The 15,102-nt window shown below is 47.7% G+C and overlaps 1 protein-coding gene across 2 annotated transcripts in view; it reads left to right on the top strand.

Annotated features, from left to right (window-relative positions):
• klhl17 (kelch-like family member 17) overlaps positions 1–15,102 on the top strand; it is a 102,891-nt gene that overhangs the window by 56,342 nt on the left and 31,447 nt on the right. For both annotated transcript variants that reach the window (XM_085967332.1, XM_085967331.1), the window contains 4 exons: positions 1,638–1,754; positions 4,744–4,957; positions 12,874–13,018; positions 14,554–14,721. In XM_085967332.1, coding sequence (XP_085823458.1) covers positions 1,638–1,754; positions 4,744–4,957; positions 12,874–13,018; positions 14,554–14,721 — 644 coding nt within the window. The remainder of the gene's footprint in view (positions 1–1,637; positions 1,755–4,743; positions 4,958–12,873; positions 13,019–14,553; positions 14,722–15,102) is intronic.

Genomic DNA, 15,102 nt, shown 5'->3' with positions numbered 1-15,102 from the left:
AGCTAATGTAAACCTTATGATACTATGATCACTGTTCCCTAAATGTTCCCCTACTGACACTTGCTCCACTTGACCCACCTCATTCCCCAGAACCAGATCCAGCAATGCCTCATTCCTCGTTAGGCCGGAAAAGTACTGATCAAGAAACGTACCCTCAAAGAAAGAAAGCCTTCCATTTAAAAAAAAAAAAAAAAAAAAATTGTTCCTGGGATGTTCGCGTCGCTGGCAACACCAGCATTTATTGTCCATCCCTTATTGCCCTTGGTGTCATATTTGACCCTGAAATGAGCTTCCGACCACATCCGCGGCATAACTAAGACCGCCTATTTCCAACTCCGTAACATCGCCCGTCTCCGCCCTTGCCTCAGCTCATCTGCTGCTGAAACCCTCATCCATGCCTTTGTTACCTCTAGACTTGACTATTCCAACACACTCCTGGCCGGCTTCCCACGTTCTACCCTATGTAACTTGAGGTCAAAACTCTGCTGCCCGTGTCCTAACTCGCACCAAGTCCCATTCACCCATCACCCCCATGCTCGCTGACCTACATTGGCTCCCGGTTAAGCAACGCCTCTATTTCAAAGTTCTTATCCTTGTTTTCAAATCCCTCCATGGCCTCGCCCATTCCTATCTCTGTAATCTCCTCCAGCACCCCGCCCCCCCCCCCCCCCCCGAGATATCTGCGCTCTTCTAATTCTGCCCTCTTGAGCATTCCTGATTATAATCGCTCAATCATTGGTGGCCGTGCCTTCTGTTGCCTAGGGCCCAAGCTCTGGAATTCCCTGCCTAAATCTCTCCGCCTCTCTCTCCTCCTTTAAGACGCTCCTTAAAACCTACCTCTTTGACCAAGCTTTTGGTCACCTGCTCTAATTTCTCCTTCTGTGGCTCAGTGTCAGATTTTTGTCTTTGAGATGTTTTACTACGTTAAAGGCGCTCTATAAATACAAGTTGCTGTTCTTGAGAAGGTGGTGATGAGCCGCCGCCTTGAACTGCTGCAGACCACTGGATGTCCCAAAGCGCTTTACAGCCAATGAAGTACTTTTTGAAGTGTAGTCACTGTTGTAATGTAGGAAACACGGCAGCCAATTTACGCACAGCAAGCTCCCACAAACAACAATGTGATAATGACCAGATAGTCTGTTTTTTTTTTGGTGATGTTGATTGAGGGATAAATATTGGCCAGGACACCGGGGAGAACTCCCCTGCTCTTCTTCAAAATATTGCCACGGGATCTTTAACGTCCACCTGAGAGAGCAGACGGGGCCTTGGTTTAACATCTCATCCAAAAGATGGCACCTCTGACAGTGCAACACTCCCTCAGTACTGCACTGGGAGTGTCAGCCTAGATTGTTGTGCTCAGGTCTCGGGAGTGGGACTTGAACCCACAACCTTCTGACTCAGAGACAAGCCACGGCTGACTGTAATGTGTCTCATTGTAAAATAGCCTACAAAGCATGCACATGAATAACAGTAACCTGCACAGAGTCCCAGAGGACAGCCGGAACTGTGAAACTGTATTCCAGTGAGGAATCGGCACCTTCAGGAGGGATCGGGGGAAAGAAATTTGGAGAGAACTAAGTACGTAAGTTAATGAATAATTGTTTCCGACCTGTTTTTCCTGATTTTTTTTTTTTCAGGTGCTAGATCTGATCTCCAGTGACAACTTGAATGTTCCTTCAGAAGAAGAGGTGTACAGAGCTGTGCTGAGCTGGGTCAGACATGATGTGGACGGCCGACGGCAGCATGTTCCCAGAGTAAGAAACCAAACCAAATCATTATCCTCATCAGCAATACTTTCATGTATTTTTCACGTGCGTCTTTTATTAATTAAAGAAAACATAAGAGGCCGCAAGCTGTGGAGGTCGGATCTTTGACTGATTCACCGAATCATACGGCACAGAAGGAGACCATTGGGCCACCGTGCCTGTGCTGGCTCTTTGAAAGAGCTCTCCAATTAGTCCCGTGCCCCCGCTCTTTCCCCGTAGCCCTGTAATTTTCACCTTTTCATATCTAATTCCCTTTTAAAAGTTACTGTTGAATCTGCTTCCGCCGCCGCTTCAGGCAGCGCGTTCCAGATCACAACAACTCGCCGCATAAAAAACTTTCTCTTAATTTTTCCCCTGAATTTTTGCCAATTACTTAAATCTGTGTCCTCTGGTTACCGACCCTTCTGCCACTGGAAACCGTTCTGACGAAAGGTCATCGACCTGAAACGTTGACTCTGTTTCTCTCTCCACAGATGCTGCCTGACCTGCTGAGTATTTCCAGCGTTTTCTGTTTTTATTACTGGAAACAGTTTCTCCATATCTGCTCCATCAAAACCCCTCATAATTTTGAACACCTCTATCAAATCTCCACTTAACCTTCTCTGCTCTAAGGAGAACAACCCCAGCTTCTCCAGTCTCGCCACATAACTGAAGTCCCTCAACCTTGGTCGTTTTCTCTTCTTAGGCAGTCCCTCGGAACCGAGGATAGAAACATAGAAGATAGGAGCAGGAGTAGGCCGTTCGGCCCCTCGAGCCTGCTCCGCCATTTAATGAGATCATGGCTGATCATCCAAGTTCAGTACCCGGTACCTGCTTTCTCCCCATATCCCTTGATCCCTTTAGCCTTAAGAAATATATCCAACTCCTTCTTGACTATATTTAATGAATTGGCCTCTACTGCCTTCTGTGGTAGAGAATTCCACAGGTTCACCACTCTCTGGGTGAAGAAATTCCTCCTCATCTCTGTCCTAAAAGGCCTACCCCTTATCTTTAGACTGCGACCCCTGGTTCTGGACTCCCCTGTCATCGGGAACATCCTCCCTGCATCTAGTCTGTCCAGTCCTGCCAGAATTTTATAAGTTTCAATGAGATCCCCTCTCATTCTTCTAAACTCCAGCGAGTACAAGCCCAATCGACCCACTCTCTTCTCATACGTCATTCCTGCCATCCCAGGTATCAGCCTGGTGAATCTTCACTGAACTCCTTCCATGGCAAGAATATCCTTCCACAGATAAGAGGATGACTTGCTTCCACACTAAAAATGAGTTCTTAGGTGACTGATGAGTCCAATGCGGGACCTACAGTCTCTGTCACAGGTGGGGCAGACGGTGGTTGAAGGGGCGGGTGGGTGGGGTGCTTGGGTTGACGTGCGCTCCTTCCGCTGTTCACTCAACCTTGGTACCATTCTGGTAAATCTCCTCTGCACCCTCTCCAAGGCCTCTCCAGAAATCCTTCCTAAAGTGTGGTACCCAGAATTAGACACAATACTCTAGCTGGGGCCTAACCTGTGATCTATAAAGGTTTACCATGATTTCCTTGCTTTTGTACTGTTTGTTTGTGAACTCACTGTGCCGGCAGTTTTAACCCGTCCCTCTGGTTATGTATGTTGACATCCTATATACTCTGCCCTCAGCAAGATCCCTCTTAATGAAATCAAAAAAGATCTGACTGTTAATTGATGGACGTTTTGTGAGCGGTGCTTTATTGTCTTTTCCTTCATATTGCACAGGCAACTATTTCCCAGGTTGGGCATCTTAGGAATTGGAAAATCCAGGATTGTGGAAGCTCACTATCCTTTGGTTTTTGCCCAAAGAGATAACTGGCCCTGTCCAACCAAATGGTGTTTTAAGTCTGGAACAAGGGAGGAACTCCTGGACAAAAAATGGATTGCTTTTGTCCATCTGCACCCGCCAGCAACGCCACTGGTTTACGATCCCTGCACTGAGGGCAGAGCTCAGCATCTCCACCTTTTCCTTCAGTGCTCTGATGTACCTGGTCGCTGTGCGCAAAATCAGTTGGGGTGTGCGTATTTGATTTCCTGATACTTGCTCTTGATTGGCGAGGCTCCATGTCAGCAGAGCAAACGCACAAAATTGACCTTGATATGTAACTTGCAGGTAAATTAGAACCAGGATTATTTTCAAAACGTGCGTCTAACTTGAATTTGAACCATTCTTTTGGGAAAAAGAATAAAGAGAGGCAATATAAACTAAAGGGTACAATCCTAAAGGGGGTGCATGAACAGAGAGACCTGGGGGTATATGTGCACAAATCATTGAAGGTGGCAGGACAGGTTGAGAAAGCGATTTAAAAAAAAAAAAAAGCATGCGGGATCCTGGGCTTCATAAATAGAGGCATAGAGTACAAAAGCGAGGAAGTTATGATGAACCTTTATAAAACACAGGTTCGGCCTCAACTGGAGTATTGTGTCCAATTCTGGGCACCACACTTTAGGAAGGATGTGAAGGCCTTAGAGAGGGTGCAGAAAAGATTTACGAGAATGGTTCCAGGGATGAGAGACTTCAGTTACGTGGATAGACTGGAGAAGCTGGTGTTGTTCTCCTTAGAGCAGGGAAGGTTGAGAGGAGATTTGATAGAGGTGTTCAAAATCATGAGGGGTCGAGACAGAGTAGATAGAGAGAAACTGTTCCCATTGGCGGAAGGGTCGAGAACCTGAGGACACAGATTGGCAGAAGAACCAAAGGCGACATGAGGAAAAACTTTTTTACTCAGCGAGTGGTTATGATCTGGAATGCACTGCCTGAAAGGGTGGTGGAGGCAGACTCAATCGTGGCTTTCAAAAGGGAGTTGGATAAGTACCTGAAGGAAAAAAAATTTCAGGGCTACAGGGAAAGGGCTGGGGAGTGGGACTAGCAGAGCTGCTGGCACAGGTTCGATGGGCCGAATGGCTGCCTTCGTGCTGTAACCATTCTATGATTTTATGAACTGAAACTTCGCTCTCTGTTGATTCCTGCAGCTGATGAAATGTGTCCGCCTGCCTCTCCTGACCCGGGATTTTCTGATGAGTCATGTTGACACAGAACTCCTGGTCAGACACCACTCAGAGTGCAAAGACCTCCTCATCGAGGCCCTGAAATATCACCTAATGCCTGAACAGCGCGGAGTCCTCAGCAATACTAGAACCAGACCCCGGCGCTGCGAAGGGGCTAGCCCCGTACTTTTTGCAGTGGGTAAGTAAAGACGCTCAATAATAGATGCTCTCTACCTCTCTTTCCTCCTTTAAGTCCCTCCTTAAAACCTACCTCTTTGACCAAGCTTTTGGTCACCTGTCCTAATTTCTCCTTATGTGGCTCGGTGTCAAATTTTTGTTTGATAATCGCTCCTGTGAAGCACCTTGGGACATTTTACTACGTTAAAGGCGCTATATAAATACAAGTTGTTGTTGCCTATTAATTAAAGAGAGAATGAGTGCGTATAAATAGCCACAGAAGCTAGTCTCTGGACATGAATGTGTGATATTGATGCATGTTTCCCTTGCCCAGCAGGCAGTAGTGTCCGAGGATAGACACTGTGCCAGTGTGGCAAGAACTGTGCCCCATCTCCTGCTGTCTCGCCACATCCTAAGCTATGGAGGGACGGGGGTGGGGGGGGTTATAAATTAATCTTGGGCGGAAGCGCAAAATGAGCGGTGATGAATTGGCTGCCTATTTTACACTCCGCCCGATTTTTCCTTTTAAATTGTAGTCAATCGAAAACAAAATCTGACGGGCGGCCGATTCACTATCGCCCAAGCGAGACAAATTTGGAACCCCGCCGTGCTCGTTTTCTGCTGCAGTTACGCTGCGGATGCTAATGTATGATCGTTTAACGTGTTCGTGTGAAATTCAGCTCCCCACTAGTTTAACAGAGGTGTCTGTTTACAAACTATTGACAACAAATTTGAAAAGCATCTCTAACCCGCTCAGTTCTACTACGCGGGGAAGAGGAATTCACTTTTTGATTCGGATTGCGGATTTTAAATTATATTAAGCACGACTGTTGTGGGAAGTTCCAACAGACGTAGTCCGTAACCCAGTGCCTCGGCCAGTTAACCACAGTGATGGTGAAAGGTGAACTGCCACGGACGCCCGTCCATTCAGCGCATCCATCCGCGTGTGGGATGAGCAGGGGTCCACACCTTGCGGTTAGATACAGAAATTCCAGAGGCATGGTACATAGTAAGGGCATAAGTTCATAGGGGCAGAATTTGCAGTTGGTGTGACGGCGTATTCTCGGAGTACGGCGTCATACTGCCTTTGAAATGGACAGCAAGTTCGGGATTTTCCCGAGCTTCCGATCGGTCAAGTTCCGACTTGACAGATCATCCGCTCCGACATTGAAATCCTAATTGCTGGCACAGAGTTGGTCCAATTGCCCAGCAATTGCGCATGAAAATTTAATGGCTGGTGCAAACAGGCGCAGCAGCATGTTCGCACAGTGTAAGGGGATACCGTCGATAGAAAATCTTCATCCGATGCTTTTTTACTTAATATGTATGAAAAGGAATGTAAATCCAGACTGGGTAGAGTGAGAGACTGTTCAGGGAATTGAGTTTTACAAATTAAGAAAAAAAAACAAAAATACACTTCCCTTACTCCCCTCACTGTATCTTCAGGTTCATGGTACAAAATGTATAACAACTTTTATCAACATTAGCTGCTATATTCTCCCTAGAAAATACCACAGTATCTAGTGGGGGAGAATGAGAGACCTTCTGTTCCCTGATTGGAGGTGCGTCCCTGGGATCCGTGGGCCGCTACGCTGCGCTCAATTCTGCAGCATCTGACAGCAACATGTTTAGTTTGGGGCCTCGCTACAGGTAAGTGCGCATTTGGTTCGGATACTGGCGGCGTAATCCTTAATTACGCCGCCGACCACAAAATCTGGGCCATAATGTTTGTCGCAAACCAACACAGGCAGCACCCGGACCTTGGGAGCATTACTCAACGTGGCAATAACACGAGGCCCAATTCAACGCCCCAGCTTTCATTGTCTGTGGCCTTTCCGCTTTGCCCTGCCGCAGACAGCATAGCGGATTCAAGCATCAGCTAGATGTGTTTCCGCAGAGAGACGGGATGGTGGAGGCAGAAACCCTCGCATTTAAAAAGTACTTGGATATGCACTAGAAGTGCCGTAACCGACAGGGCTACGGACCAAGAGCTGGAAAGTGGGATTAGGGTGGAGAGCTCTTTTTCGGCCAGCACAGGCATGATGGGCCGAATGGCTTCCTTCTGTGTTGTAAATTTCTATGATTTTTCTATGAAATCGTTTTGGCAATGGCAAAAGGTCATTTGCTTCAACGAACCTGACCTTTTTTTGATAAATCCAGAAAACTGTCTCTGCGTTCTCTGTCTCTGCCCTGCTGGAATCCTAATCCAAGCCTACATCCCTTTGAAAACGGATTTCTTGGAATATCCCCCTCACTCGACTCCCCTCCTCCGCCCTTCACAGCGAGGATGGGTGCGCTGGGTTGATCTGTAACACCAACAGCTTGGATTTACAATCTTCATGTCGAGGAATTTCTTTGAGCACTTTACAAGGAGTACTGAGCAAAAGACGGGAAAGACTAAAGGCGGGAAATCAGATGCACAAAGAGAAAGTCTTTTAAGAGACTTTTTGAAACGAGAGAGCACAGCAAGGCAAAGTGGTTAAGGGTGAGGGGGGTCAAAGTGCAGCGACTGTAAGATTGCTCCCTGATGGTGGAATGCTAGCTGTAAGTCTGGGTTGGAGAAGTACAGGGCGCAGTCTGGGACATATGGCTTGAGAACATCCCTCGGATAAGGTGAGGCAAGATCTGAAAACAAGCATGAGGACCTTGAAGTTTTTGCGCAAGGGGGACAGGGTACTACCAGGGGAGCTAGGTGAGGATGGATCATAGGAACAGGAGTAGGCCATTCAGCTGCTCGAGCCTGTTCCACCATTAGTGCTCTGTATGGAGATGATTGGAGTTTTGGACTTTGCTCAGAGAGGAAACAGGCCACAGAATTGCAGATTAACTGTGGAGTTTGTGAAGAGTAGAGGAGGGTAAGTCGAGTGAGGGGGATATTCCAAGAAATCCGTTTTCAAAGGGATGAAGGTTTGGGTTAGGATTTCAGCAGTGCAGTGAGACAGAGAACGCAGAGACAGTTTTCTGGATTTATCAAAGAAAGGCCAAGTTTGTTGAACCAATGAGCTTCTTCTGTTGCTAAAATGATTTCAGAGAAAAACCATAGAAATTTACGGCACAGAAGGAGGCCATTCGGCCCATCGTGTCTGTGCCGGCCGAAAAAGAGCTCTCCACCTGTGGTAAACCACTGTTTGTATTCCACTGCGTACATGCCTGGACATGCCTCGGCTGACTCCTCCCACAAGTCCTAGTATAAAGGTGACTGCTCCCCAGCCCCTTTGTATTCTGGACCGGTCGACCACTCGAGGCAGACCTTCATTCCTTTGTTAATAAAAGCCTTTAGTTACTCTCTTAACTCTCAGTCTTTTATGAGTAATTGATAGCGCATCACCACCCTAATCCCACTTTCCAGTTCTTGGTCCGTAGCCTTGTAGGTTACAGCACTTCAAGTGCATACTGTTCTAAATCTCATCATTCAAGAAACTACTCGTGAAATTACGCTGGACGGCCAGCTGGTGGCGCCGTCCAAGGAGTATAAATACTCGGGCGTCGGCCCCAGCTTGCCAGGGACATTTTGTAAGACAAGGAACTAATGAAGTACAACTAGACCTCCATGTTCTGAAACAAGTTGATTAAAGCCTTGCTTTATGCTCAAACCAAGTGTGCAGTGAGTTTTATTACGTCACATACCCAGGTACATTTTAAATGCGAGGGTTTCTGCCTCTACTGCCCTTTCAGGCAGTGAGTTCCAGACCCCCACCACCCTCTGGGTGAAGAAAGTTCTCCTCAACTCCCCACTAATCCTTCTGCCAATTACTTTAAACCTATGCCCCCTGGTTATTGACCTCTCTGCTGAAGGATATATTCCCATCTCCTGCCGTCCTGCTCACAGTAAGTTGGATGATGCTCTTGCGTTATAACAATGTGCGTTATGACGTAACACTCCTAATGTGAAGCGGAGCTATGTTTAAAAGGGGCCTGCCCCTTTTTAAGTCCAAAGATTCTAATTGCTGTGAAGAGGGATATCTTGAGGTCAGTTTAGATATTAATTGCTTTTAGTGAGCGAGGTCTGCAGATTGGCAGGTGCTTGTAAATTCCTAGCTCCAGGTCAGGTGGAAGTGTGAAATAACTGCTTCCCTTTTTTTAATACTATACTTTTGACGCATCGAAGTGTGGCGTCTGAAGTATGATGGATGTTCTGCAGATGTAAAAATTATACATATATTAGTTGTTCTCCACAGTTGGAAAGTGCTGGCAGATGGAGGATCTTCAGGGGGTGAATGCTCTAATCTTTTCCTGCCGGTCATAGTTACCGCAGCGTACAGCAAGGATATTTGTGGCTGACGTGAGTCAGCAGAAGAGAGAGGGAAAGAGACAATAGAGAGAGATTAATTGGCTGTCAGACAGCAGAATTGAGCGAACATGCAGAAGTAGATGGACGCTGGTGAAACTTTCCCTGTGCAGTTTGTTCCCAAAGGCTTTTTTTTAAAAAAAGAATTGCTGATTAAACCATTTCATGCATCTGGATTTAGATTTGTTTCTCAGTGTTCATCCATCATGCCGTCTTTATTCATAGCCTGCGCCTGTCTTAATTGTACAAAAAACTTCTGCCTCTCATCAATGTTCCCTTTTGGAGTGACAGCCAGTGGCTCAGTGGGTCGTCTTCTTTGGCAGCCCCTCGGAACCGAGGATGACTTGCTTCCACATTAAAAATGAGTTCTCCGGTGACTGGTGAGTCCAATGCGGGACCTACAGTCTCTGTCACAGGTGGGGCAGACGGTGGTTGAAGGGGCGGGTGGGTGGGGTGCTTGGGTTGACGCGCGCTCCCTTGCGCTGTTTGTGCTTGGCTTCCGCTTGCTCCCGGAGAAGAGACTCGAGGTGTTCAGCACCTTCCCGGATGCTTCTCCTCCACTTTGTGCGGTCTTGGGCCAGGGATTCCCAGGTGTCAGTGGGGATGTTGCACTTTTTCAAGGAGGCTTTGAGGGTGTCCTTGAAGCATTTCCTCTGCCCACCTGGGGCGCTCTTGCCGTGTCGGAGTTCCGAGTAGAGCTCTTGTTGTAGAACTTGTTGTACAGCTCAGTGGGTAGCACACTCGCCTCTGAGTCAGAAGGTTGTGGATTCAAGTCCCACTCCAGGCTGACACTCCAGTGCAGTGCTGAGGGAGCGCTGCACCGTCGGAGGTGCCGTCTTTCGGTTGAAACGTTAAACCGAGGCCCCGTCTGCGCTCTCAGGTGGACGTAAAAGATCCCACGACAGTGACTACACGTCAAAAAGTGCTTCATTGGCTGTAAAGCGCTTTGAGACACCCTGAGGTTGTGAAAGGCGCTATATAAATGCAAGTCTGTCTTCTCTTTAATTTTTTTTGGGTGCGTGGTCCCTTTAACTCATTCAAATTTTCGCGCATGCGCGGTTTCCTGCATTTGAAAAGCCAGTGAGCAGCCTGCGCGCGACCTCCAGACCGCAGCGCGGCCGTGCAGCTTGACGGGAACGTTGCCCCTCATCCTCTGAGCTTGCTGCTTAAAAATCTCCGACAAAGAAACGACGTTCAGATGTTTTTTTGTGACGATTGCACAATGTTAATAAATATATGAACAACTTTGATCAGGAGGTGACAGTCGTGTTGCAGATCTGAAATCGACAGCACGTTTTAAACTGTTAGTGGGTTAAAATTCCGTGGCCCCTCCAGCGCATTCCCCACGTAACTCTGACTGGAGTGTGGCGGAAGGGCTAGAAATTAGGCTTCGATCCGGATAAGCAGGGGAGAGCAGCTGGCCGGAGTGGGGAGTGGAATCAGGGGCTAGGGTACAGAGCTTTTGGTGAAAGCTGAACAGGATAGGGTTCGGTCTTGCCATTTTGTCAGGTCACCGTGAGGTCCCATCAATCAGTACCCGAGTCGGTCTCTCTCACTCCGTTCAAGCAAGCTACGTGAAATAAAAGCCTAATTTTCAGATTTCACAACATCGTAATATTACTTTAAGTAAAAAAGAAAAGAAAGTCTTGGAATTCTATAGCATCTTTCTCGACCTCGGGACGTCCCAAAGCGCTTTACAGCCAATGAAGTACTTTTTGAAGTGTAGTCACTGTTGTAATGTAAGAAACGCGGCAGCCAATTTGCGCACAGCAAGCTCCCACAAGCAGCAATGTGATGATGACCAGATACCCTGTTTTTTAGTGATGTTGGTTGAGGGATAAATATTGGCCCCAGGACACTGGGGATAACTCCCTTGCTCCTCTTCGCAATAGTGCCATGGACTCTTTTACGTCCACCTGAGAGAGCAGACGCGGCCTTGGTTTAACGTCTCATCAGAAAGGCAGCACCTCTGACAGTGCAGCACTCCCTCAGCACTGCACTGGGAGTGTCGGCCTAGATATTTGTGCTCAAGTCCCTGGAGTGGGACTTGAACCCACAACCTCCTGACTCGGAGGCAAGTGTGCTGCCACTGAGCCACAACTGACAGGGAATGCAGCATGAATGGAACTGGTTATTTTTACCCTAGGGTGTCTGCCATTACTGTTCGGTCACATTGATTTGAAATATTAGGAGAAGTCTGAATTCTGTGGAGTGTTGGCGTATGTTTGCCTTATAACGTGTTAGCGATCTGACCTGTTCCCGCTGCTGTGTGTTAAAGGTCTGGAGAAGGAGGGAGGGAACATGCCACCTGAACAGTCTCCGTAACGTGATGTCAGCAGGTTATGAAAGTCTCACTGAGCACGAACGCTAGCCAGTTCCCTCCCTTATCACTTTATGCTGGGGGTGGGTGGGTGGCTGACATAACACGTTGCAAAAGATTTGAGGGAATAAATACCCTTTCATTCACTCCTCTCTCTCCCCCACCCAACCATTGCACCTCGACGGTTGTTGTATGAGAACAGTATCAGAACGCCGCTGTGATGCCCACACACTCGAATAGCCCGCCAACACTGCCTCGGTTCACACGTGCACGTAAGATGGATGGCCGTTTGGTTGAGGCACAGGAGAGCTGCCGGTGGAGCCTCACCCCAGAACTTTCAGGAGAGAAAAGCACAAAAACAATTTGTGTTGGTTTTATTGGACGCGTCCGTCCGCCTAACTAACCTTGTCTGTTCGTGTGGCTTTAAAAATCTGCCAGACACAATGGCCGCGATTTTTTCATTGGAGGCGGGTTGGGAGCGGGTCAGGTGTTTTCTGGCTTCCGGTCCCACAGACGTGATTTGACGTTGATTGACCTTGTTAAGCCTGCCAATTAAGATGACGCATCATCTGCCAGTTTTGTTAAAGGGACCACGCACAATTTTTTTTTTGACAGCTCATTTCTCAGTGTTTGACAGCATTGAGGTGCTGCAAACACTGACGATCACTGCACAAAGGTGAGCTCTTGCACCCAGGCTCTCCAGTGACTCCCTCCGTAGGCTGGAATAGATGGCAGCTGCAGATGAGGTGACAGAAGTGATCTGTCACTGGTGAGAGAAATTCTCCCAATGAGGTGGCACTGGACATGGATTTCAAAACTTGTTACCTAACGAAATGTGTAAATGCATTAAAAATGAATTTCCCAACATTTTCTTACCTCTGAGACTCACCAGTGCACCATTAGATCCTTCACCCCACTTCTGCAGATGTCATCAATCCAGAAACATTACAGCAGACTCACAACACGCCACACTTACCTGGCGTGGTGTCCGGATGTCGGGAAACCCGAGGCAGAAGCAGCAAAATTTAAAAATAGCCTATCAACTACCTGTTAACGGGCAGGTAATTGGCTTTAATCCTCTTCCTGTGGCTAGGTGTCGGGTCCATGCGCAAATTGGGGACCCGACACTTGGGGAAAATTGTTTGGAGGTGGGTTGACGCCATCAATCAAAACGATTTTACCCTTTGACCCGCCTCCACACCTGCCCTCTGAGCCCTGGCAAAATCCAGCCCAATCTCTCTCAGTGCCGGAATGTGTATCGGTCAGTACGGTGGCGTTTCGGTACAAGTGGCGTATTTGTTAACTGTTTTGAGCATTTCTCTGTCTGCAGGTGGCGGTAGTCTGTTCGCCATCCACGGAGATTGTGAAGCCTATGACACGAGGACAGACCGGTGGCACATGGTAGCCTCTATGTCCACACGTCGAGCCCGGGTTGGCGTGGCTGCGATTGGAAACCGGCTGTACGCAGTAGGGGGGTAAGAACCCACAGAAACAACAGCACTTGCTGGGACATGGACCTTCTTGTCAATGCACAAAGCAAGAAAGACTCTGCCCTCTTCAGGGGAGCGGGAGTGGTTTGTGTCAGCAGGTTCTGCTTTAGGAGGTGCTGTTCGGAAGGCAGTTTGAGAATATTAGGGACGTTAGGAAAGTTAGTGATTTATCATTGTCAGGAGTAGTGGGAGTTGAGTAATTAATTGAGAAGCACAAGGAATGAAAGACTCACTAATTTAACTTTTGGGGCTTTTGTTACCACTGTGCACAATATTTATTGCACTGATTAACATGTTCACGTTAAATTCCTATTTTAATACATTGTTAACCTATTTATTCACCTTTCTGATTACCACAATTTCTTTTTGGGAAAAAGTCTTGCACAAGGCGTTGCCTCATTGTGCAGCTTATGATGTTTCTTCTCTTACACTCCATTTTGTGGTGAATAAAACCACACAATCTTCCTTTTGCTATTTGTTTGTACATGTCTTCATTTTTGCTGTTACCATTAATGTGAAGCCCCAAATCAGGACTCTCGGTTACCGTCCAATTTCCATTACCCACCGGGAACGGGCCCGCTGCAGGATGGCAGATAATGGCGGCATCACTGTACGGAAATAAGGAGAGATGTCTTTACCCGGAGAGCGGTTAGAATGCGGAACTCGCTACCGTAGGAAGTGGTTGAGGCGAATAGCTTAGATGGTTTCCAAAGGAAACTAGACGAGTACATGAGAGAAAAGTGGAATGGAAAGATATGCTGAAAGGCTGAGGTGAGGCAGATGGAACGGGAGGAGATTCGGGTGGAGTACAAACACCAGTACAGACCAGTTGGGTCGAATGGCCTGTTTCTGTGCCGTATATTCTGTGCAATTCTATGTAAAAGGGCTTTGCTCTTGTGGAGTTTGATGCATTTCCTTTGCCGACCGATGCAGGCCCTTGGTGAGACCACACCTGGAGTACTGTGCACAGTTTTGGTCTCCTTATCTAAGGAAGGATATACTTGCCTTGGAGGCGGTGCAACGAAGGTTCACTAGATTGATTCCTGGGATGAGAGGGCTGTCCTATGATGTGAGATTGTGTAGAATGGGCCGATACTCTCTGGAGTTTAGAAGAATGAGAGGTGATCTCATTGAAACATACAAGATTCTGAGGGGGATTGACAGGGTAGATGCTGAGAGGTTGTTTCCCCTGGCTGGAGAGTCTAGAACTAGGGGGCATAGTCTCAGGATAAGGGGTCGGCCATTTAAGACTGAGATGAGGAGGAATTTCTTCACTCAGAGGGTTGTGAATCTTTGGAATTCTCTGCCCCAGAGGGCTGTGAATGCTGAGTCTTTGAGTATATTCAAGGCTGAGATCGATAGATTTTTGAACTCTGGGGGAATCAAGGGATATGGAGATCGGGCGGGAAAGTGGAGTTGAGGTCGATGGTCAGCCATGAACTTATTGAATGGCGGAGCAGGCTCGAGGGGCCGTATGACCCACTCCTGCTCCTAATTCTTATGCAACCTCTGTTACTCAGGTATGACGGCACTTCCGACTTGTCGACTGTTGAGTCCTATGATCCGGTAACCAATTCCTGGCAACCGGAGGTAGCCATGGGAACAAGACGGAGCTGCCTTGGCGTGGCAGTACTGCACGGCTTGCTTTATGCAGCAGGTGGCTACGATGGCGCATCATGTTTGAACAGGTATTCTCAGTTTTTTTCATTATATTTGTGTGTGCGCGCGTGTGTGTGTTTTATATTACTCTTCGATTTTTCTCCCTTCTGAAGGGGGCTGACTGCCAAGTGTCTGATTCCACGGGCAGAGGCTGCCCTTGGTGATGGAACCATTAATGTCGTGTGGGCCTGGGCGGCAAGCTATCAGTCTATGGGGCATCACGGCCACGCCTGATGCTGTCCTCGCTCTAGATACCGCACAGGTGCAGCTGCCAGCAGGCGTCGCTTCGATCAGGAGCAAGAACACTGGGCACAGGCCGACTCCTGCTCTTAATTCTTAGGTTCTTACAGAGAGATTTTTGGACTCTAAGGGAATCGAGGGACCTGGAGATCAGGCGGGAAAGTAGAGTT

The sequence above is a fragment of the Somniosus microcephalus genome, chromosome 25, assembly GCF_052327205.1.
Source record: "Somniosus microcephalus isolate GS21.2 chromosome 25, FLI_Smic_1.0, whole genome shotgun sequence".
Taxonomy (NCBI): domain Eukaryota; kingdom Metazoa; phylum Chordata; class Chondrichthyes; order Squaliformes; family Somniosidae; genus Somniosus; species Somniosus microcephalus.
Note: the sequence above shows the minus strand (reverse complement) of the source record. Positions and strands in the feature narration are given on the sequence as shown.